At 49.3% G+C, this 22,814-nt stretch overlaps 1 protein-coding gene across 3 annotated transcripts in view; it reads left to right on the top strand.

Annotated features, from left to right (window-relative positions):
• The window catches only part of SRGAP3 (SLIT-ROBO Rho GTPase activating protein 3), a 133,423-nt gene extending 112,975 nt beyond the window's left edge, over positions 1-20,448 (top strand). For 2 of the 3 annotated variants that reach the window (XM_087743855.1, XM_087743857.1), the window contains exons 13-22: positions 1,640-1,700; positions 2,118-2,195; positions 3,103-3,237; positions 6,870-6,975; positions 7,251-7,478; positions 9,002-9,081; positions 12,043-12,223; positions 12,808-12,957; positions 13,323-13,650; positions 16,135-20,448. In XM_087743855.1, coding sequence (XP_087599981.1) covers positions 1,640-1,700; positions 2,118-2,195; positions 3,103-3,237; positions 6,870-6,975; positions 7,251-7,478; positions 9,002-9,081; positions 12,043-12,223; positions 12,808-12,957; positions 13,323-13,650; positions 16,135-16,542 — 1,755 coding nt within the window. In that variant the 3' untranslated portion in view covers positions 16,543-20,448. Of the gene's footprint in view, positions 1-942; positions 974-1,639; positions 1,701-2,117; positions 2,196-3,102; positions 3,238-6,869; positions 6,976-7,250; positions 7,479-9,001; positions 9,082-12,042; positions 12,224-12,807; positions 12,958-13,322; positions 13,651-16,134 lie in introns of all 3 variants that reach the window. The other variant, XM_087743856.1, reaches the window with a different exon arrangement.
• Positions 20,449-22,814: the final 2,366 nt, after the last annotated feature.

The raw sequence follows: 22,814 nt of genomic DNA, 5'->3' as shown, positions 1-22,814 counted from the left end.
GAAAAATGAAGAGACGTGGACGTGGGATTTGTCCCAAAGGATACCTCCAGCTATCTAGCTGCTGATCCTCCAAAATCCAGCACTTTGCTATTGCCTGGCTGCTGGAAGGATTTCCAAAGGAAGCGATGCCGTTCTCGTTGCTCAGAGTATTTAATCCTGCGCTGAAGAAAGCTTTAGTGAAAATACTGTAGGAAGCAGTAATGACAAACTGTTGGATTAGGTAAACTAATAGGCATTGTCCGGCTCCGATTTATTCTCTTAGGCTCTTTTACTGCAACCATAAGCCTAAGGGCAGTGTTTATAAACAGTGCACTGTCACAAGTAATATACAGGCACGACTGACAAAGCCGATAATCTCTTTAATACTTGCAATTATTCCTTACTTAAAATGATTTTTAAAAAAGTAATGCTCATTAAAGTCCAGCCTGTTCAGCACTGTGGAGGAGGAATTAGCTGCAGTAGAAATCTGTCTGAGCGGATGGGTGTCCTGTGCCAGCGGAGACTCCTCGGGGGACGGTGCTGTGCTGCTGGGGCTGTCCCTGAGGCCGGGGTCCGTGTGCTGCCGTAGGAAACATGTGGCCCCATGGGGCACAGGGCTGTGGGCAGCTGTCCGGTGCCCCTGCGCTGGGACGTCTCTCCCTGGAGCCTCACCTGCGCCTGGGCAGGGGCCGGCGTTGGCCTCGGCTTCTGCGAGTGCCGCAGGTTCAGGGAGGGAAGAAATCAGAGAGGCTCTTTTCTGCCGGTCGCCGAGGCTCAGGTGCAGCGTGCCAGACAGGGTTTGGGAGGGGGGGTGGACAGCCTGAAGGCCTGGGTTGGACCTTGCTAAGCTGCCATTGCATTTGAGCGTTCATGGCCTCCGAAAGAGATGCTTACCTCTAACTGAACTTATCCTTGCTTAACCTTTTCTTTTTTTCCCGCTCTGCTGCTTTTTTGTGTTCTCAGAGGAAGGAGGAATGCGCGAACGAGAAATCAGGTATTTACTGGAGGCCCGTCTACGAGACGGAGTAAATTAACCAGAGAGGTGCAACTGTACTCTACTGGAAAAAAAACAACCAAACAAAGGAAAATAAACATCCACTTAGGCAGTGAGACACAGCTCACATTCCCCCTTGAGCTCCTTCCACAAGGGGCCTGGAGAGAAGCGGCTTTGAAACAAAAGCCAGAACTCATTGCAGGTTCAGATACAGGCAGTTCATTTCACACACTGTGGTGTTTCATTTTTTTTTTTTTAGCATCTGCTGACAATGGCTCTTTCTTTAGGTGGAAATATTGTTGTAAGCTCTGTTACTGGAAGCTTATTTCACCAGACAGGTACAGCACAAGTTTTATTTCGGCTCAGCATTACACCTTTGAAATGGAATAGCTTGCATCAGTCCCCTGTCTCAACCAGATAGTGAGCAGCAGTCTTTCACACACTTTAGTGAAAGCTTTTTTTTTTTTGTGCATAATTGACTCACATAGTATACTCAGCACTTTATGATGGCTTGATGTGTGTAACGCCTCCTTTTCTTGCCTGTCCTCTTACTAAACTCAATGGCACTGATTTTCAAATCTCTGTTTTTGCAATCTTTAATGCATTTCCCATGCTTTGTTATCAATAAACCAGTAATATTTTACTTTTTCCTTTCCTTTCATGAAGGATTCAGGACAGGCTATTCCACTTGTAGTAGAAAGCTGCATTCGTTACATCAATTTGTATGGTAAGTTGATTCAGTAATATCAACAGAAACTTCCTGCAAAGGAATTAAATAGTAGCAGTTAGCAGGGAAATATAGTAGAGATGCCCACAGCCCTTGCTACATGGGCTCAGGTTATAATTACAATGGCATTGACTGTGATGTAGCATTGGATGACTGACAAATGTTTAGGTTTTGTTAGCACTTAATCAAGGTAAATTGTTTGTTCAGGCCCCAGGCCAACAGGAGCTCTTTCAGTGCTTTGGTCTGGGGGGCCTTGATTGGAGACTATGACCAGAAATGAATTAGAGCAGGCTGTCCCCTTCCTGCTCTCTCAGCCTTTCTCTGCAGGTGCATTGACTCCTAGTTTCTGCTGTTCTTTACCAGAAAGTACTGTGTAACAGTTACAGAAATATTTTTAAAAATGTTGTTCCTTTCCAGGCCTTCAGCAGCAGGGCATTTTCAGAGTTCCTGGCTCCCAGGTGGAAGTGAACGACATCAAGAATTCGTTTGAGAGAGGTGCGTTGGCAGGATGTGCAGCTGCAGCTGGACCCCGTGTCCGAGCAGAGATCGTTGGTGGGAGTTTCAGTGTGTGCTGGGTGCATTAGACATTGTGTAAAGCCTGTGCTAAAGGCCTTTCTGCTACGAGACACGAGGAGGTTTTCTCCCCTTCTAGGTATCTCAGTACTGTATCTCCAGCAGTAGCAAAGAGTCACTTAGGGAAAGAGTATGAGAAGTAGGGGTAGGTGCAGAGATCTTTTCCACAGTCATTGATTAAGACCATGAAAGCCTCAGATGAGAGCCATAAAATAGTTTGTTGGGGATCCATTTTCCTGCTTCCTGCAGGGGTTTGTGAAAGGAGGAGCAGCATTGCCACATGTACCTGGTGGCAGTGTTGGCTGTGGAGCTGCTAGTGATTCTGTTGAGAAAAGCACATCGAAGATGTAAGGCTGGCAAGACAGAGCAGAGCAATCCTGCTGTCACCGGGTGAGGGTGCAGCTGTGAAAGGGACAGTCTAGATGGGAGTAATGGCCTCCATGGCATTAATCTTTGAGCAGCATTGGAGGGATCAGGGTGAAGGTGGCCAGGCCGATGAATAAGGCAGTGGTGAGATTGTCAAAGGCTGGAGGATTTGCACATCCAATTTAAGACGAATTGGTATCCAAATCCCTTAGATTTTGAAAGCCTTTTATAGATTTAAGTTAGTACAATGCTATCTAGAACCGTTTGGTCTATTCCAGGGGCATAATTGCATCCTCCAGCCAAGCCTGTCTTCTCAGGCTTTCACCCACCATCGTTTAGATCTGCTCAGCAGAGGGTTTTCTGAACTGTGGGAAATTTTGGGTTTCCAGAGTTAGTAAAAAACACTTGTTGTGTTAGTCCAACTTGATAGTAATGCTGGAAATAAAAACTCTTCTCTGGGCAGGTGAAGATCCCCTTGCTGATGATCAAAATGAACGTGACATTAATTCAGTGGCTGGAGTCTTGAAGCTGTATTTCCGAGGACTGGAAAACCCCCTATTTCCTAAGGAAAGGTTTCAAGATTTGATATCTACTATAAGTAAGTACATGTGACAGCTCTTCTCGGAGAATAGGGTGGGACAAGTGAAGCAATAAACGGGGAGCAGATACATCTGAGTTTTTTTGCAAATAGCAGCTTATGCTGTAAGAAGGGCTATAGGTCTGCAACGGAGTTGTTAGGAAAAGACATTAAGAGTGTGCATTGGCAGCGATGGAGGTGAGGGAGCGGTAAAACATCTTACTGTGGCTCTTTTAAATTCTTCCTAGCATCATGAGGATCACCATAGAGTCATCTCCAAGCTTAGGCCAGTGAGCTGCACATGCGGCAAGCCCATACACACACTTGCGGGTTGCATGAGGGGTCATTAGTTGCTTGAACAGCGTTGGCTGCTGTCCTGCCTGCACAGATCTCTGTGCAGATAGCGATGGTTCCTGTGCCTGCCTGTCACATGTCAAGCAGCCATGCCTCCTGGGACCCAAAGGGGTTTTGCTGCTTTAGCTCAGTGTCTTCTACTAAACATAGTGAAGGTCAGTAACTCTTGGCTGCTCACAAAGCTTCTCCGACCCCTGAGGTCTGCAGAATTGCTTTCAACCTCACTCAATCAGCTGTTCTCCAAGTGTTTGCTATGTGCATTTCCCATCCCAAAGAAAACCAGACAGTGCTTTGGGATGTGAGCAGAGGTAGAAGCTGAGGGTTTTTAATCATGAAGGGTCTGGGATTGATGTCAGGGAGAGCCTGGTTGCTTCTTGTTCTGTCCTGAATTCTCCTCCCAGCTCCACTTGTTCCTCTGCAATTGAAGAAACAGATATCCCAGCTGGAGTTTACTTCTCTCAGTACCTTGTAGTGATGACATTTATTTATTGGCCTGTCGTGGAAATTACTCCCCTGGGGGAAAGGAAGAAGGCAGAATGAATTTGATGTTTCAGAGGTGATGGAGGAGCGTGTTGCATGCTTTGTCTGCAGGGTGACTTTTATTTACAGGAGAGGCATCAGAGTTGTTTGAGGGTTCGAGTGTCTTGGTACGTTGTGGGGGGACTGACCTGGTGAACATGTGCTGAAGTCCTTCGTTTGGCTTTCATTGCTCCTGGCTCCTTCCCCCCTCCTTAATGTTAATGTGCATAACTGCTAGAGATTTAGTGATGTCAAGAAAGACAGATGCTATCTAGAGGGGAACGATGCAGGGATGGGCTTGTTCCAGAAGGAGAAGAATCTCCCCTTATTTTTCAAGAACAGTTGTTTTATATAGTAGCTTTAGGAAATTCGCTGTTGCCTTTCAGTTTTGATGTGTAAAACAGCACAGCATACCTGTAACATGGCAAACAAAGGAAGCTGTTTCTACACCAGTTTCGTGCCCCAGAGAGGGAGCTGTAGCCTGGCTTGCAGCGCTCGCTCCAGTTGCCTTCCCCGAGGGGCTTGCAGCAGGCAGAGTGGGGAAGCCTGAGAGGGCACAGCCCAGAGAGAAGGGGACGAGTCCCCCTCGGTGCCGGGAAATGTGCCCGGTGCTTGGTGATGTGACTGTCTGTGTGCTTGCAGGTAGGCTTGTGCTTTGGAACTATCCCTAATTAATGCCAATTTGCACGATTTATTAAGCTTTTGGGAGGTTTTCATTACAAACATCATCTGTTAATTTTCTGGATAGTATTCTCTTCTTTCTTTATTTATTTCTTCCCATTTTCGCAAGAATCTTCCTTTTTCTCATCTTTCCTTTCTTTTCCTGCTGCTGTTCCTGCCTTTCAATTAAGGATAGATTTAAAATGAATTAAAGTGCCTTGTTCCCATTAAAAATCTGACCTTAAGTGCATCTGATTTTCTGCCACATAAATACAGGCTGCGTAATAGGTGCCCCAACCCAAACAGATTGAAGAAACCTTCTTCCTTTGAGAACCACTGCTCAGTAAAATGCCACCCTTGCTGTAGGATGTTCTGTGTCATTGTGCAATTACGGCGGAAAGGTTAAATGCAGCCGAGTGGTTTGGGCTCTCCACCCCAGGGCATCACAAAGCCACCTTGATTTCCCTTGGCTCCTGGTAAGGTATTCTGAGTGAGCCTTTCGCAGCAGGGGCTGCTGCGCACATCGCAGGGCCTCTGAGTGCCCCTGGAAGGCTGCAGAGCCACGTCATTCCCTGCCGCTGTGGCGGGGAGGCCAGGCTTGCTGGTGGCCGATGAAAGGCTGGCTTTTCCTTTTGCCTTATAGGGGACTGAGAGTTTACATGGAAGCGTTTCTCAAATGCACGTGAGAAACAGGTGGATAGAAAAGGCACTTTGTTTGCTAAGGTTCATTCAGGGGTGTGCCTGTATGATGAAGTGATTGATGATCACTCCTTTAATTCCTCTGAATTACAGCCAGTTGAAACATTTCTGCTAAGTGAAGAAAGGCAAGTGCTTCAAGACAATTCGTTCCTCTAGGTTTCAGAACAGATATCTATTGTTGTAGGTTTTTATCCAGTTCTTATTTATTTGATTTTTCTTTTTTTTTTTTTTTTTACAAATGTCCCCTTAAGTGAAACCAAACTGAAGAAGTAGGGAACCCAGTAAGCAATAACGGGATAAACACATTCCTCAAAAGGAAGAATTTCTAAAATGAAATATTACAAATATTTCGACCTTTAAACTGAAGCCAAATTTTGCTCAGAATTTTTGAACAAATGGCAGCCGAGCTACATGTTGTCAGTGAATATTATGATTAGCAAATGTCAAAGTTTGAGCCAGCAAAATAAAGTAAGCATCTCTCTGCTGATTTGGCTTATTCCATGCATCTGAGTCTGACTGCTCTCAGGAAAGCTTTGGTACTCTCTGTCTGCTTTCTGTAAAATAAAAGCCACAGGATTAACTATCTACGTAATATATTGAACAGATACTAGCTTAAAAAAAAGTAGCGTTGGGGGCTGGAATGTGCTGCCAGCCGCTGCAGGAGCGGCACTGAGCCCCTCGGCGGGTCGGTGCCGGAGCGGGGCTCTTGCAGCTCTGTAGGTGAAGGAGGCTGCTGTGCGGGGGCTTCAGCATCGTCCTGGTGCGGGGCTGCTGGAGGGCGGAGGAGCGGTGCAGGGCTCCCTGGGTGAGTGAGCTGGCTCTGGAAGCAAGGTAGCTCTAAGTCCGTCCTCCTTCCTACGGAAGGAAGCTGATTTCTGATAGCAGCTAGGGGCTTTGCGCACTGCTGTGGAGGGAAGCGAAACTTAAAGTGCTGACTCAGAACCAGTTCAGATTAAATTCCTATTATGACCAGTGGGAGACTGGAGCAGAAGGACTCAGAAGGACCTGATGGTTAACCTGTAAGAGTAATGTGAATAAAAACCACATTTAAAAATGTGCCCTAGAAAACCAAGCAGTGTTCCATTTTCCAGTGCCAAATTGACTCAAGCTTTTGAGAAGTAGGCTAGTTGTTGAGGAATGATCTAAATAATCTGCAAACAGTTATTTTAAAAATAAAACCATGGAAATGTCTTTATTTGCTGTTTATACTGAATCTGAACATACGTATGAATTCACCTGTGGAAGAGCTCTATGCCCGATTCTCTGCTTGCACTTCAGTGCCAAACCAATGGATCAAATCTGGAAATAGGCTATTGTTCTCCTCGCATAATGGGCTACTAGAACTGGAACAAGTCCCTCTGGTGCTGTGTTGTCTGGTCCTGAGAAAGTTTAAAGATGTGCTTTCTATCCATGTGTTCCAGAAATCGAGAATACCACCGAGAGAGTGCACCAGATCCAGCAAATCATCGTCACTCTGCCCCGGGCTGTCATCGTTGTCATGAGATATCTTTTTGCTTTCCTTAATCAGTGAGTCTTTTTTTTCCTCTTTCACTGAGTTTCTCCTTGCCCTCCTTTTTTTTCAGGGCTTCCCAGTCTTCATTACTTGAGTCCTTTTTGGTATTGCCATGGAGAGTTGTATTTTGCTCCTTCCTCAGCCTTGCCTAGCCATGGCTGTATGTTCAGGGAAGATGTACAGCTCAGTGATGATTGCTTTCCTGGGCGGCGGGAGTTTGTTTGTGGGAGATTTTTCTGAGCGAACGGTGAAAGTCGGCACTGCGCCTCCCTAACACTTGTGCTTGCAGCTTATCGCAGTACAGCGATGAGAACATGATGGATCCCTACAACCTGGCCATCTGCTTTGGGCCCACTCTGATGCACATTCCAGATGGGCAGGATCCGGTGTCCTGCCAAGCCCATGTCAATGAGGTCATCAAAACCATCATCATTAACCACGAGGGCATCTTCCCCAGCCACAGAGAGCTGGAAGGACCTGTCTACGAGAAGTGCATGACTGGAGGGGAGGAGTACTGGTAAGGAGAGGGGGCAGAACTTAATTGTTTGCAGAACTTAAAGCCAGATCCCCATGCCAGCGTTATCTTTTGGCACTGTACATTAAGAGTGAACCTGTGACAAAATGCAGGGCTTTGGCTGGATTCCTGGTAGACAGAGAATTGACCCTAGCTCACACGAGTGTAGGAGAAGGGCTCTTGGGAGCAGATCCCCGAGAGGATGGGGTGTGAGGAGAGCTTTGGGAAGTTCAGACTTAATATTCAGAGCAGCTGAGCATGCTGTTGGGGTGAATTTGCCCCTCTGCGGAAGGGGCATGCCTTTTTGTATGTATTCCTGTTAAATGTTATGAATTATGTGTGCAAGTGATATATATTTGATAGGCTTGTGCTGTTTTGTACTCATTAAGAATCTTACTCCATACCAGGCTGTCTGCGTGGTTCTTAGTTATAAATACCTTGATAAAACTAAGAGGATTTTTCACACCTAACCAATTAGTCTCTACTTGTATATATCAGTTTTGCTTTTTCATTTTAGCCTTGCTGGTGAAAACAGAGGCAGTTTTTCACTGGGGGTTTGTGGGGGTGTTTTTGTTTTTGTTTTTTCATTTTTCTCATGCTGATACAGCATTACAAACCTCAGTAGAAACTTGAGGAGAAAATTGTTTCCAATATGAATATTAATATTTATAAAAAATCTTTTTAGCTGCAGATTCACAGAAGTGTGTTCAGAGCAAAACAGAATTTTAGGTCAATTCTAACCAAATTCCTCTTAGGTTGGAATTTTTGAGTAAAGTCTCATAGCTGATCATAATTGCATAAGTTGGACGAAATCCCTTAGCCCAAAGTTAACCTGAACCTTCCAGTTCCTTTTGTTTTGTCAGTGCTGGAAGACAGATGAGTTTGCGCTAGCTGGGGATGGGATCAGCCATGTGCGACTGCATTGCATCGCATCTTTCTGGTGCATAATTCACCCTACTTGGTATAGCCAGGATAGGAAAACTCCATAAACAAACTCCCACATTAGAAGTGTAAGTGATATTACACATTTGTCTGGAGGATGCTGGAATTCTAAACTGACATTCAGATCTGAGTTTTAACAAACCAGTATTTATAAGACTTGAACTGATTTGTGTGCAAGTTTTATACATTTCTGAGGCCTAATCTTCCCTGATGCTGATCACCTGCCACCATCCTTAATGATGCAAGCGGAGGATAAAATACTAAAACTCATTGTGAATGAGTGAGTGGAACATTTTAACTTGGTATCACTTTATATTTGTTTTGCCAAATAATGAGTAAGATGCATGAGCAACAGAACATGATGTCCTGGGCCTGAAGATCGTGGTGCGAGTGTCTGCTGTTCTCAAAGCAAGTTCAGAGATCTGCTGTGATTTAAAATGATCATCTCAGTCCTATGAAAACTAAAAACATAACTCTCTCAGGTGTCACTGGGGCCAGAATTTCCCTCAACAACTTAGTTTTGTTAAATGCCTCGGGAACAGAATCTCATTCTTTCTTTGAAAGCATGGTGTATTTTATTTCAGTGACAGCCCGCACAGCGAGCCAGGCACCATCGATGAGGTTGACCATGACAACGGCACAGAGCCACACACCAGTGATGACGGTGAGCACAAACAGAAAATCAGGTCTCTGTTAGAAAAGCTGTACATGCGGGAAAGCAGTGTGCACTTCGCTCCTAGTCTGATTAGGGGCTGGACTAGCGTGTGCTTGGTAATCCATATGCATATTAATAAATGTTCCTTATAGGTTTTGATCATAGGATGTGCATGGACCTTCGCAGTGGTCTGAATCCATGGGAGGGTACAGGGGTTGGTTTTTTGGAGCTGTTCTATGAGATTCCATTAATTCCATATGTCTTTTTCCTTTTCCTTGTCATCTGTGCTTACATGCAGCCATGCTATGGTGAGGACATGCTGTGTGAAATGGCTCACGAGAACAGGAGGGGAGACAGGGGGCTGATGGGGGGTGGGGACCAGCTCTGTTCACTCCAGGCCCTTGGATGCACTGTAGGGAAAACAGTGAATGTCAGTGACCCGGTTGGGGGCCCTCTGAAATCAGGGGGGGTCTTTCAGCTGGTTTCATTACTCTGTGGATCATCCCCTGTCGAGCAGCCATCTCCTTGGTAGAAACTAAATGCCCCTGTGTTCGAGCAAGCTGCAGCCTGGTTTTCCCTGCAGTCAGTTCTGTTTCCTTTGGTGTCGAAGTACCCGCCTGCTCATTTCTGCTCATGTCAGGCCCGTGGAGCTGGCCGGCTTTGGAGGGCGAAGCAGGACATGTGAGCCAGGACCATGCGGATGAGTGCAGCTGGGTATGAATCCCTTGCAACTGCGTGCATCATCAGTGTTTCGTAATGCGCTGGGGGAGGCTCAGGTCCAGCTTTCTGTAAGCTCGTGGCTGCCTGCACTTCTGGGTAAACCAGCTAGGAGTTTCACATATGGGCTCTCAGTAAAAGCTTTGAAGCTCATGGTGATCACAAAGGCAGGTGTGGCAATGGGGGTGCTGGCAGAGCTGGTCAAGTAGCGTGTTTGCTCCAGGACGTGGTACCAAAGCACGAGGAAGCACTGTGCTTCCCACTCCCTGGAGGCACCGGCAGCTCGGCCATGGGGTGAGTCTGGGAGACCCCGCTGGCACTGCTGAGAGATGGCAAATGTGCAACCCCGTGACACTGTTTAATGGAAGAACTATGCTGTGTGGAAGGGCACCGGGAAGCTGAACACCTCTTCTGCTTTCCTGATGGCCACTGTTTCCTCGGATGTGTCTGCCCTGACAAAACACTGACGCCTCCCAAGGCTGTTGGGTGGTGGGAGGGCTTGCCTGGCTGGCTGGCACCGTGGGGAGGGGAAGGGCGCAGCTAGGCTGGACAGCTCGGGACCTGCTTTCAGCTACAGACAGGAGCCAACAGGACTAGAAGATGAAGGAGAGCAAGCTGCCATTTAGCCAATTTTGTGCTTGGGTGGTCACATTAATAGCTCTGATTGGAGTTTCTGGGTGATTAACTGCAGTGCAAGTGTGGAGAAGGAGCAGCTTTATTCTGTGAATTTACATATTCCTTCTTCGCCTCTCCCTCACCCCATGCACCCTCCCTGCTGGGAAACTCAACATTTTATCAGGGCTGTGAGAGCCCTTCTGGTTGCCTCCCCAGCTATGTTTCCTCCAGAGCATTCCCCACTGATGCTGCTGTAGTATTCCCAGACACCCTGCTGCTCATATTGGTGTGGATGTGTATTTTAAGCTGGGGAAAATCAGTCTGCTGAAGCGACCTGTCCTGTCTTACGTGAGGCAGGGAATGGGGCAGGGGCCTGATGCAGCATCTCCCATGTCCTCCTCCGGTGTCTCCTCCTCTGTGTGGGTCTTGTCACTGAGCAGAGTGACAGGTCACATCCTGATTGCTGCTGATGCTGAGCCTGTGGTTAGTGACCAGGCTGATGGAGCAAAGCAAGTTTCCATGTTTTAATGAGAACGTGACAGATCTGGAGGAACTGGGTGGATTTGCCCTGTTTAGCTTTGTCATCACGCATCTGCTAGTCTCCAGGTGGGGTTTAAAATGATCGGGTGTCTCAAATAATCAAGGTACATTAACTGCTTGCTTGCTGGCTCTGATAGTGGCTAGAGGTAGTTGGGTGGTGGCAGCCTGCTTTTTCACCCATCTCGGAGTGGAGTGAGGCGGAGTGCAGCTTGCTCCTGCCATTGGAGAGAGAAATGCTGTCACTACTTTGGAATTACTAGGATTCAGTGCTCCCAGCTGGAAACAGATTTGCAGAAGAGCTGGGCTCCTCCACAGGCTCCTCAGCGCCAACCAGGCTTCTCTTTGGGTGCACCAGCAGCTCCCACTATGATGCCCTTGGCCAGGGGCTCCAAAGTTCCTGATGTGCTCATGACCTCCCAAAGTGAAGTCCTGCCTCAGCCCTCTTGAATTTCAGGCCCTGAGCTTCCAGTTTGTGAATCCCTGGTGTTTGGTAGAGCTTAAATTAGAAAAAGTGGAGAAGTGGTGAGGTAGAGTGCTGGGAAGGTCTGCAGATGTGGGGGTGTGATGCAGAGCAGCTGCCCGGGCAGAGCCACTATCATCGTTTCAGTGGGGATCCCCGTCATTTCTATGGGGATTCATTAGTCATCAGTAATTCAGGCCAAACTGTCTCCAGGATAAGGAAAGGATGAGAAGGTAAGCAGGGCTTTGATCACAGTATCTGACACAGCTTGACAGGATCCCAGTCTGGACGATAATGGGGTTCTATAACTGAAGAAATCACTTTATAGGTAGAAAATGGGAGTGTGGGTGATGATGCCATATGTGCACAGGGAAATTTCAACTACTCTCCATCTGGTTTGCAGCTTTTTGTAATTGCTGGTAGTTTGTGAGTCTGTGAGAAATTCCAGGCAGGCTGGAAGAACAAAAAGAATTGATCAGTCTAAAAATAAGATGGTTTGTACTCAGTGTAAGATGCTCTCGGGAAGCTAGGGCAGCAGCATTACTGCTGTTCTGGTGAGATGTATCTTTCTAGGATTTATTGTGCCCTCGTGATTCTTGAACTAAGCTTTTCTCTATCTGTGCTTCTCTCCTTTGCAGAAGTGGAGCAGATTGAAGCCATAGCAAAGTTTGACTACATTGGACGGTCTCCACGAGAGCTCTCCTTTAAGAAAGGGGCCTCACTCCTCCTGTACCATCGGGCATCAGAAGACTGGTGGGAAGGGAGACATAACGGTGTGGATGGCCTTATACCCCACCAGTACATTGTGGTGCAAGACATGTGAGTAAAGTGGCATGTGTTGATCCAGGATGTTAAAATCACATACCGACACAAGGTCCACTTTAGCCACCCAAAATAAGTGGTCAGATTTTCTGAGGCTTAATGACTTTGCTGAGAAATCTGGACCTGTTCACATCTGCTTCTCCATGTATTGGCTCAGATTGTTTCACGTTCAAGCTGATAAACCCAAGCACTAAATACTGAACCCCATCTATCATTGACTCCTTAAAGTGGCATGACCCAGGCTTAATATTGGTCTTGCCCCTCGTGTACGTTGACCTGGCATTGTTCAGTGCCCATCAGGCCTGTAGGCAGATCCTAAGGTCCTTCGCAGATGCCGCTTCTGTTACAAGTACTGTACCTGGATTCATTAAAATGGCAACTACAGCGCAGGGGGATATGGAAATGTGATGTTCGCTTTTTCCAAGCTCCAGGTACTGTCTGAAGTGGTGCCCTTGGTCTAGCCCTTTGTTACCAAAGCCTGGAGCTGCTGGAGTGGTGATGTTCAGATCGACATTGTGGCTGGGCCCTAGCCTCTCTCCTGGGGCAGAGCCGTGTTACTGATGGGAGTCTCCTTTTCCTAGGGATGATGCGTTCTCTGACAGCCTGAGCCAGAAGGCAGACAGTGAGGCAAGCAGCGGACCACTGCTGGATGATAAAGCCTCATCCAAGAACGACATCCAGTCTCCGACGGATCATATTGTGGACTATGGCTTTGGAGGAGTAATGGGCCGGTAGGGAAACTCTCATTTTCCTATGAACACAGAGGTAGTCGCTGTCACATGCGGGGAGAGTCAGTGTGTGGTGTAGGGCAAGACAGAAGGGGAGGCTCCAGTAAGCACTGCAGAATAATATGAGCATGGAGGGGGTTTTCATGTGCATTGCTAATGTAGATCTTAAGTAAAGAAGGTACAATGCTGTCCCTTTCTTGGCACTGGCTAAAATGTCTGTCTTCCCTCTTGCTTTAGTCTTCTGGAGCTGAAAGGCTCGAGTTTGGTTTGATCTTAACTCTCAGAGCTGAGCGATTGTCTTACAGCATGCAACCAGCCACTTTTGATCTGATGGACGGTGACCTAGTCTTGTGATGGATTCTTTACAGAGTGAGATTGAGGTCTGACGGTGCAGCTATCCCTCGCCGTCGAAGCGGGGGGGACACGCACAGCCCGCCCCGAGGGATGGGTCCTGGCATAGACACTCCTCCTCGAGCAGCGGCCTGCCCTAGCAGCCCCCACAAAATACCTCTTAACAGGGGTAGGATTGAGAGTCCTGAAAAGCGCAGAATGGCGACATTCGGCAGTGCAGGCAGCATCAATTTCCCAGACAGGAAGGCCTTGTCTGATGGCCACCCGCTGAGATCGACCTGTGGATCAACTAGACACAGTAGTCTCGGAGATCAGAAATCTCTAGAAGCAGAAGCGCTTGCTGAGGTAAGAGGTTTGTGAAGTGGCTCTCGGTGCCCAGGGATTGAGAGGCTAAAATGAAAGTCACTGGGGTAGCGCCGCAGAGCCCCTTCCATCTCAACACACTTCAGAATTACAGTGCTGTTGTAGCTGCAATGGTTTAAAGACAAAAATGAGCAGCCAACAGCTTGCCTGCTTTTCCAACTGTATCGGTTGGTCTAATAAAAGATACTGCCTCCTCCCACAAACCTTGTTTTTTCAAAACAATAGGCAGAAATGTTTGATCCACCACCAAAATGTGCTGGCAGCTCTTACCTCCCGCAGGGAGGGAAGCGCATTATCTTCATCTGACGCTCCATAAGGAGCTTAGGAGGAGAAAACTGGATTTGCCAAATCAGAATTTGACTGATGCTCCGTGTTTGGAGAGAAGTACTTCAGGTTGGTACTGGCTGTTTGTAGCTAGGATCTCAAAATGTTAGTCTAATCCCAGTATGATGTCTCCAGCCATGCAACATCATTGATGTCACATTAGGCCATCAGTTCCACGATGCTTGTTAAATTCATGTTACCTCCAGCATAGCCTGCAGGTCTCCTCTCTCTGCTGCTGGCAGGAGGCCCCCAGCCAGGTATTGGTCAGGTTATACCAAACCTGTTAACATCTCAGAGAATGGTCCTTTCACGCAGCAGGCTGCAGAAACCACCTAGTTCAGGCACACTCCCCGCCAATGTGTCCCAACAGCCGTGGGTTGGGCCGGTTCGGGGCCTGGGGGCTGGGAGCGCTGTGGACAGGCTGCTCAGCATTCCCTATTTCAGCAGTTTCCCCGGCAGTTTGCTTCGTGCCACCCTCTGGCAGGAGCAGCAGCTGTGGGACGGTTGGTGATGCCCAGGCGGAGGGGTGCAGCTGCTGGGGACGCTGCTGCCCGCCACTTGGCAGCAGCTCATGTGCCACAGGGTTTGGCGGGCTGTTTTATGTAGAATGAGCTGCTTTCAGTGGGATAATTAATGATGATTGCAGAAAGGAAGAACTCTTACTGTCCTGTCTGCTTTTCCACCAGCCACGCTCCTTGTTCTCTTGCTCTGCAGCACGCTACCCAGCCTCTCTGTCCATCAAGAGCTTGCATTTGGTGTGATCAATTTAGAGTTATGGTCGTAGCACAGTGCATGCCCTGAGCGATGGCTCGAGCTGGGGCACTGTGTCTGCCTTGGGATGGGATAACAGCATGCACGAAGTCCCCGGGCTCGGCTGATGGGCAGTAGCGTGCCACCCTGCAGTGGGGCCTGGGGCCGCGTTTCCCAGGTGCAGTGCAGGGCTGTGGGGTCCAGGAGCCTCCAGAGGGATGGGTAAATGCTGAGGACAGAGCACGATATGCACAATTTTCTTGCCTTTTGGGTTTTGTGTTGGTTTTTTTAAACCTTGGAAAAGATTCGCACTCAGCTGATGTAAATAAATACTTACCTTGAAGTCTGTAGGACTGCTGGACTTGGTAGTCCTGAGGCTTAGCTCTGGGAGAATATTTTCACTCATTATCTGAACAGCTTAATAGAATTAATTGGAGCTAGTTTGATAATTATTTCCCTTCTGCTGATCCTCTGAACATTATCTGAGGCTCAACCAAGCGTTTTGTACGCATTATAAAATTAAGGACTTGTCTACAGAAGGACAGCGAGGAGAGTTAACTAAAGCTATTTTTTTTAAACGATTGATTCAGTTGCCTTAAATCACTTTTCAGATGGTCTCTTTCTGAGTTAGTGGCCTTAATTCAGTTAAGACGGATTTAAGTGAAGCCAAAGTAGGGCCTCTATTTCTGAATGAGATGATCAGCACTAATGTAGCTAATTTACTTTAAATGGGCACTTCTGGTTGAACTGGGTTCACCTTCCGGAGGATCTCTGTGGACGGACCCATGGAGGCCGTGCCTAGGAGACATGACCCGAGGTGGGTGGGCAGTGAGGGGCTGGGGCCGGTCTCATCTCAGCTGCCTCCCCCCGCACAGGGAGAGAGGCCTTGTTGCTGGCCTCTCTTTTATTTATGGTGAGCTGCCATTGTGCTGCTCACTCTGCATACATCCCTGGGCATTTCCGCCCCACACGTGCCATTGCCCTGGAGGCACAGGGACAGCAGAGGTCCCATACATCTGATGGAGGCTGCAGGGCCTTCTTTTTTTGGGAAAAACCAGCCTCAGTGCTGTGGGGAATGTGGAGATGTCCTGCCTCGTTGGAGATGTGGACAGGCTGGTGTTGCTCGTGGTGCTCGGGCTTTGCTCCCTTTGGAGCTGGCGACCAAACTCCTGTTGACTTGGGAGACATGGGGTGCCTTTGTGTGGCCAGAGTTTGGGCTTTATATCTTCTCCTAAAGCTCCTGCTTTGCCTGGAGGCTCTGTCTTAGGTCAGAGACCCTCACACACGGACACAGGTGCCAGGACGGGGGGGCCTCTCCATGGGGTGGGGTGCAGGAGAGTGGCGCGATGCTGTGGCATGGTGCTGATATCCCTTTGTTGGTGGCATTCGCAGGACATCGAGAAGACCATGAGCACGGCGCTGAACGAGCTGCGGGAGCTGGAGAGGCAGAACACGGCCAAGCAGGCCCCCGATGTGGTCCTGGACACACTGGAGCCCATGAAGAACCCCCCAATGGGTGCTGCTAACTCAGAGCCCGCCAGCCCCCTCCACACGATTCTGATCCGGGACCCCGATGCTGCCATGCGGCGCAGCAGCAGCTCCACCACGGAGATGATGACCACCTTCAAGCCAGCCCTGTCGGCCCGGCTGGCCGGGGCTCAGCTGCGGCCCCCGCCAATGCGGCCGGTGGTACAGCACCGCTCCAGCAGCAGCAGCAGCTCGGGGGTGGGCAGCCCTGCCGTCACCCCCACTGAGAAGCTCTTCCCCAGCAGCTCGACGGATAAATCAGGCACTATGTAGGCTGGGGCACAGGGAACACGGCGGGGAGAGCCAGCGCCTGGACAGTGGCAGCGGGGCCGGCAGCTCAGCAAAGCCCCACTTAGCCAAGCGGGAAGTCAAAACCGTGCTCAAAAGGAACCTCTCCAAAAGGGGAACAAGTGCGTAGCCTAGGCCTGATGGTTGATTGTACATATATGTGTGTATGTACATATGTGTGCACACACACCCCCATCCATGCAGAAACACTTCCCAAGCTTGCAGTCCTACAGCAGGAGGAGACGGCGGGTCTACATGTTGGCACTGGAGAATACACGCTATATGTAGAAGTATATATTAAAAAAAAAAAAGTGTACAGAATTCGGTGACTTTTTTAAAAAAGTAGATTTACCTCAGAAACTGGCTCTGAAATGTCCTCTCTAGAGATGTTGGGTTGATTTGGTTTTTTTTCCAGGCTATTTGTGTGCGTGTGTGTGCGTGGAGGTACGTAGCAGCTGTGCATCGAGCAATACAAGGCCAGTCCTGGAATTTATTTTCTGCACTTCTTGGCATTTAAAAAAAACGGGGGGGCGGGAGGGATACAGTGGGTTTTGTTCACTGCTGGCCTATGGAGAAGAGCTGGAAATTCATAAATGACAGTGTGTGTCAGGCCGGCTGGAGTGTCTTTTCAAGCTGAATTCCGAGACGCCTTCGTGTGTGCTGTGACGCCCCGGCCAGCAGCACCCGGCAGGAGCAGGGACAGAGAACGAGGCGTGCTCCATCGGCTTCACGCAGGGAGGAGGACGTAGCTGCTGCGCCGGGGCACAGTGCTGCCCTGCCTGCACCGCGGGGTCCGCAGAATTCTGATGCGCTTGAAGATTTCGGAATGAACAAGGACTAGTGACAAACCTGTGGTAAAGCATAGAGTAACTTACACAGTTTTGAGATGCTTCATTTCCCTTTACCCACACATTTCTTTTTTTTTCCTTGTTTTTTTAGAAGAAAACTAATGGTATCTTGACAGATAGGACTAAACAGGTGAGGAGACTTTGGTACAACAACGTTCCTTTATTTGAAGTTGCACAGCAGTACATGAGGGTCTTGATTCAGATTGCGTCTTTTTGCATGAAAAGCATGAGCCATATTTGACCATATCAGATGCGGAACTGATCTGATGGGGTGATATTTTGCACTTTCTGTACTGTACTATATAATACAACAGTTTGAGTTTATGCAAAAGAATCTACATTTTGGTTTTCCTCTGAACATTTAACCCAGAGAAAAAATATGCAGAAAGAGCTGGAGATTGCATGGTACTTTGTCTGATAATCAAGTCTCTTCTGTAAGCGCTGAATTCAAGACACTCTGTGCTTCTCCTGCAGTTTTTTGCTTCTTGTACAGATTTCCATGCAATGACCCATGGTTTAATTTGGTCGCTTCCACATGATCACGTACAACCCCAGTGTGAAACGGGCCATCGTGAGTCTCTCAGCTGCCTAGAAAAGCTGCACTAATGGCTCATAAATGTTCATCCTTCCTTCCCGCTGTCACTGATTTCTGCTGTTCTGTCTGTCCCTGCGCAAAGAAGCTAGCGAGCCCTCCTGCCTCATCCAGCAGTCACCTGCCCCTGCCCAGGGCTTTTGTTTGTTCCCCGCTTCATCTTCCTCTTCTCTCCAGCACCGCTGCAGACCCCAGCTCACACATGGCCAGAGGAGCAGCCTGACTTCCCGAAGGCAGCGGAGGGGCCGGCCGGGGCGGCAGAGCCCACCGGTCCCGCCGCAGCTCCCGTCTCGGCTGGGGAGCTCACCCATAACGCGCCCACGCGCCTCAGCTGCCCCGTGGCTGTGCGAGGCAGCCCGTACCCCCGCGCTGGGTACAGACCCGGTGTCGCAAACCCGGCACCGGCCTGGCGTTTGTTCCCATGCCCGGTGCACAAGCATGTGTCCCTTCCACGCACCCTGCTCCTGCCTGGCTCCCGCCTCTGCCAGTCTGTGTATATATTGCTGTACTTGCTTAAATGCTGGAAAGTAACTGTTAACATGTAAACTGTACAAAAAAAATAGGCTAAGATTAGATGAAAGCCAATGCCACTCACCAAATCTTTGCACTTAGTAGGTAGCTCAATGTAAAAATAAAACCCAATAATAATAGTAATAAAAAAAGTAAAAAAACAAAGCCGCAAAGCTAACCTTTCAGTGTACAGTGGGGGAGAAGTACTGTATGTAGTGATTCTGTCATTGTTCCTCCGTATAATGCTGTAAGGGGAAATGGTGTTTATGTACTTGTCTATTAACATTGTTGACATTTGTAATTACCACAATTAGTTCATATTGATGCTTATTTTTCTTCATAATTTTTCCCCCCTTTCCTAACTTAGGCTAACCCTGAGGTCAATGCCTCTGTCATTACGGGCAGCAGATGTTCAAACAGTCTGTCAGTCTGGTCTAGTAATGAACCAGCAAATGTGCTTTTAGGGGGAGGGAAGAAACCCATTTGGCACGAGAGCTGTGTGTTCGTTGCCAGTAATTTTTTTTTTTCCATTTAGTTCCTGGAGAACATTCACTTTGCTAGTCTTCTGGGTTTTTTTATATACTTTCAAAGATGACTTGATAGCAAAACAATGTTTATTAGTTTTTTTTTTTTTTCCCCCCCTTCCTTCTTACTTTTGAAGATAAGGTACAAGTTCCAGTGTCTTTCTATTAAATTATTGCCTTTTGTTTTCCTTTGTTTTGTTTTGTTGTGGGTTTTTAATACAATTGTTTTCTTATCTTTAAGTGCCTTTTTGAGCACCAGAACAAATGCTTGGAGTTAATGTCCTAGGAGCTGTACACATCATGATTTCCTTTGTACAGTTGCGTTGTGCTGGGAGTGATTGCTTTTAAAGTCCTTTTAAATTTTTTTTTTTAAAGAAAAGAAAACCAAGGTGTTTTGTTGAAGTATAAACTACCCCTTTTTAATACGGTATTCAAACTGTAGTTTTAACTACTGTAAATTTAAGGGAAGAAATGTATTTTTCTGTAAGCTAACTTGGCACAAAATTGAAACACGTACATTGTAGGAGTACCATAACTGGAACCTGCTCATGTTTCATGAGTAACTTTACCCTGATCCTCGATACCTCTCTAAAGGCGTAAAGACTGTAGGCTTCAGAGAATTCACAGAGCTTTCACTGTGAAAACTTAGGGCCGAGTAGTTGATCTGAGCGGCGGTGGGGCCCCGCCAGGCGAGGGTCCGGAGGGACCGGTGCAGACACAGCCCCTCCTTGGGGACGTGGCAGCCAAGAGGAGGGCGTCTTCACGGAGCAGTTGTTTCTCTGCTGTGCAGAGCGAGTGCCGACCTCTGGCTCGGCTCCTGCAGACCCCGCTGGGTGCCTGTGGACCTGCCCCGTCCCGTCCCCCAGTGCCATGGCCGCCTCCGGGAGGGGCAGCTTGGCGCTTGCCCGCCCTCCCCAGGGCTCGGCATTGCCTCCGATGGTGCTGACTCGAAAGCAATGGCACCCACGCCGATCTTCTCTGTACAGACTCTTCAGCAGCGCACGCAAGTGTGTCGGTCCCCGGGGTGGTGATGGCAGTGCACTTTCTTCCTTAGGCTGAAGTACCCCTGGTAGGTCATTTTTGTAAACGCTGGACTGTGTTATTTAACTAGCAGTGTTGTGGTTTTCACAGTGTGGCAGTAGGTATCCCGAGTCTGATCTGCTTCCGAGTGGCTGGGCTGCGTAGTCTGGTGGGGATGGGTTTGGTTACGCCGGGAAGCCGTAGGAAACTGCTGGCTGGCTGCCCTTTGTAACGGTCCTCCTCCTCCTCTGGTGTTGTCTCTGTAACGTATGGTGAGATGCCGTTCAGCTAGAGTGTCTGAGTGGGTCCTCTGTCATGTATGCTGATGATGCCATGTAGATGAAGCCACTAGCTGGGTGTGGACTCATCCTGTTGAATAAAACTGCTTAACTTTTCTCAAAAACGTTGGCTGTGGTTTCAGAATATTTGCTGCCTCTGGGAGCCGCGTGGGCTGGCACCCCTGCCTGCACCCCTGCCTGTGCATGTGCCTACACCCGTGCTTGCGGCTTCACCGTCCCTTGTTCCCCACAGCCCCGGTCAGAGGCGGTGGCCAGGGTGCTCCTCCAGAACCGCCGTGCCGCAGCCCCCCAGCCCCTTCGCCGTGCCGGCGGGTGGCGGTGGTGCCGTTGGCCGCGTCTCCTGGCTGCCGCTCCCCCGTAGCCGCGAGCCAGGCCCGTGGTCGCTCACCATGGCTGGCTTCGTGTGTTCCGCTGTGTTTGTTTAGATGAGCCACTGAGAGCACAGATGGGCTCTTTCCTCTCAGCCCTGGGCATATGGTGAAAATGCGCAGGGAAGAGAGATGTAGGCCAATAAAGAAAAAAAAAGTCTCCAAGGAGGTGTAAATTTGCCCATTTCCATTGGCGTGGGAGGACTTGTGCTGATTGAGCTACACCAGCTGAGATGTACCCCGCATTTCAGAGGTGTCACTTCTTCTTTTAAATTTTATTTAAAATGCATTTAGGTAAAAACAACAGGAATGTTCTTCCATTTTATTTTGAACAAATCTTTGCCTTGAAGCTCACTGCACGAAAACCGCAGTAATTAAGTGCTGAGGAAGATGCCACATGAGTGTGGGGAGTCCTCCTGGGGCGAGAGCTGGTGGGGAAGGGCCGCTCTGTGCTCCACCAGCCCCTGCCACAGGAACCACTTCCAGCTCTGGGTGCCTGTGCCTGTCTTCAGGCAATTAAATACCTTTGCAGATCTCCTGCTAGGCGAGAGCACCTTTGGGTGGTTTATCGCTTGCCCACAGGGGAAAGCTGCCTTGGATGGGGAATCAGGGTAGGTGAGGATGGCAGCCAAGGAGCTGCACTCCACATCTGCTCTGGAGAGACCTCACCTTCACCTCTGCCGGCGTGAGCTCCCTGGCACCTCAGTGTGTCTGTGCCTTAGGAGGAACATCAGCTCAATAAGGCTGGGGTGACACTGAACGGAGACAGCGGGACCGCACCGCTGCAGGGCCAGCGCCTGTGGCAGGGACGTGCTCCCCGCCATGATCAACCTTCGTGCGGTGGTAGGGGTGAATGCCCAGGAGGAGCTGGGCTGAGCGTCCCCGCTGCCCCCCCGCTTGCCCTTTGTGTGTTTGGGGGGGATCAAGACTCGATCTCCTGTTGCTGCTGCCACGTTTTTCCCCAACCCTTCACGCCATGAGCCCCTCTCAGCGCGTCAGTGCTCGCCTGTGCAGGAGTATTAGATAAGTATTGCTCTTGAAAAGCGGAGGGCAGCTTTGGCAATGAAGCATTGAAAGAGCAGGCTTGCTTTTCTTTTTGAAAGCTGATTACACAGACGTTAATTATCACTGGAGGGGCAGAGAGGGGGACCACGACACGGTGCTCTCTCATCCCTCCAGCCATTGCCACGTGAGCCCATTCACACCCGTAGGCTCTCCAGGGATGGAGATCTGCGATGGCCCCCTTATTCGCACCTCAAAGGGTATTTTCCTTCAGGGGTCACTCCTCCCTTCCATCACCGGTTCCCTCGAGCAGCTCTGCCCTGGAGGGGTCTACCTGCTGCCCCCCGCCTGCGGACGCAGCTCCCTGGCACAGCCCCTCCGGGACCGGGGGCCCTGCGCCTCCGTCCTCTGCCCACTGCTGTTATCGGCCACTGCCCCCTCCCCACAAACACCCGCTGTCAGCTGCTGAGCAGCCAGAGCTGCTTTGCCTGGCCCATGACGGACCTGCTGGAAAACCAAATCCAAGTGTCCCCCCCGCTGCTGCCTGCCCCCCCGTGTGGGGAATCCCCCCAGCCCCTGTCCCCACGGAGGACGCGTCGCATGCAGCTCCAGGAAGGGGACACATACCTGCAATGCACAAGCAATGTCAGACAAAAGCAGATGCCAAAATGAGTTTAAAACAAAGACGGTTTAGTGCTTGCTCTGTAGTGAACAGGGCAAGAGCGATTATCTGCTCCCAAAGGGAAAGAGTGAGGGGGCTCAGGGGGCCACGCAAGCCAAGGAGACGAACAAAGGCCCTTCCTGCGGCAGCGGCAGATCCCAGCCAGGCACCACGGCCTTCAGGACTAGCCTGGCATTTGCTTTTAAAGAATTAACTAGAGCCAGCTAAGTGGATATGAAAACCGTGGCAAGCGCAGGAAGACATCGTCCATCGCAGCCCACCATGTGCTCGGCTTGGCCCCGTGCTGCCACGGCGCAGCCGGCATCCTGCCGTGGAGGTGTCTGGGCGGCGCAGCCTTGCCCAGCCCCGCCAGCTCCCATCGTCGGTCACCGCCTCGCCAGCAGCCCTCAGCCACACCGGGGCACCCCTCACC

Source organism: Nipponia nippon, unplaced genomic scaffold (assembly GCF_047370975.1).
Source record: "Nipponia nippon isolate SJK-2023a ecotype South Korea unplaced genomic scaffold, ASM4737097v1 scaffold_9, whole genome shotgun sequence".
Classification (NCBI taxonomy): Eukaryota; Metazoa; Chordata; class Aves; order Pelecaniformes; family Threskiornithidae; genus Nipponia; species Nipponia nippon.
The sequence above is the reverse complement of the archived record's forward strand: the minus strand, read 5'-3'. Positions and strand labels throughout refer to the sequence as shown.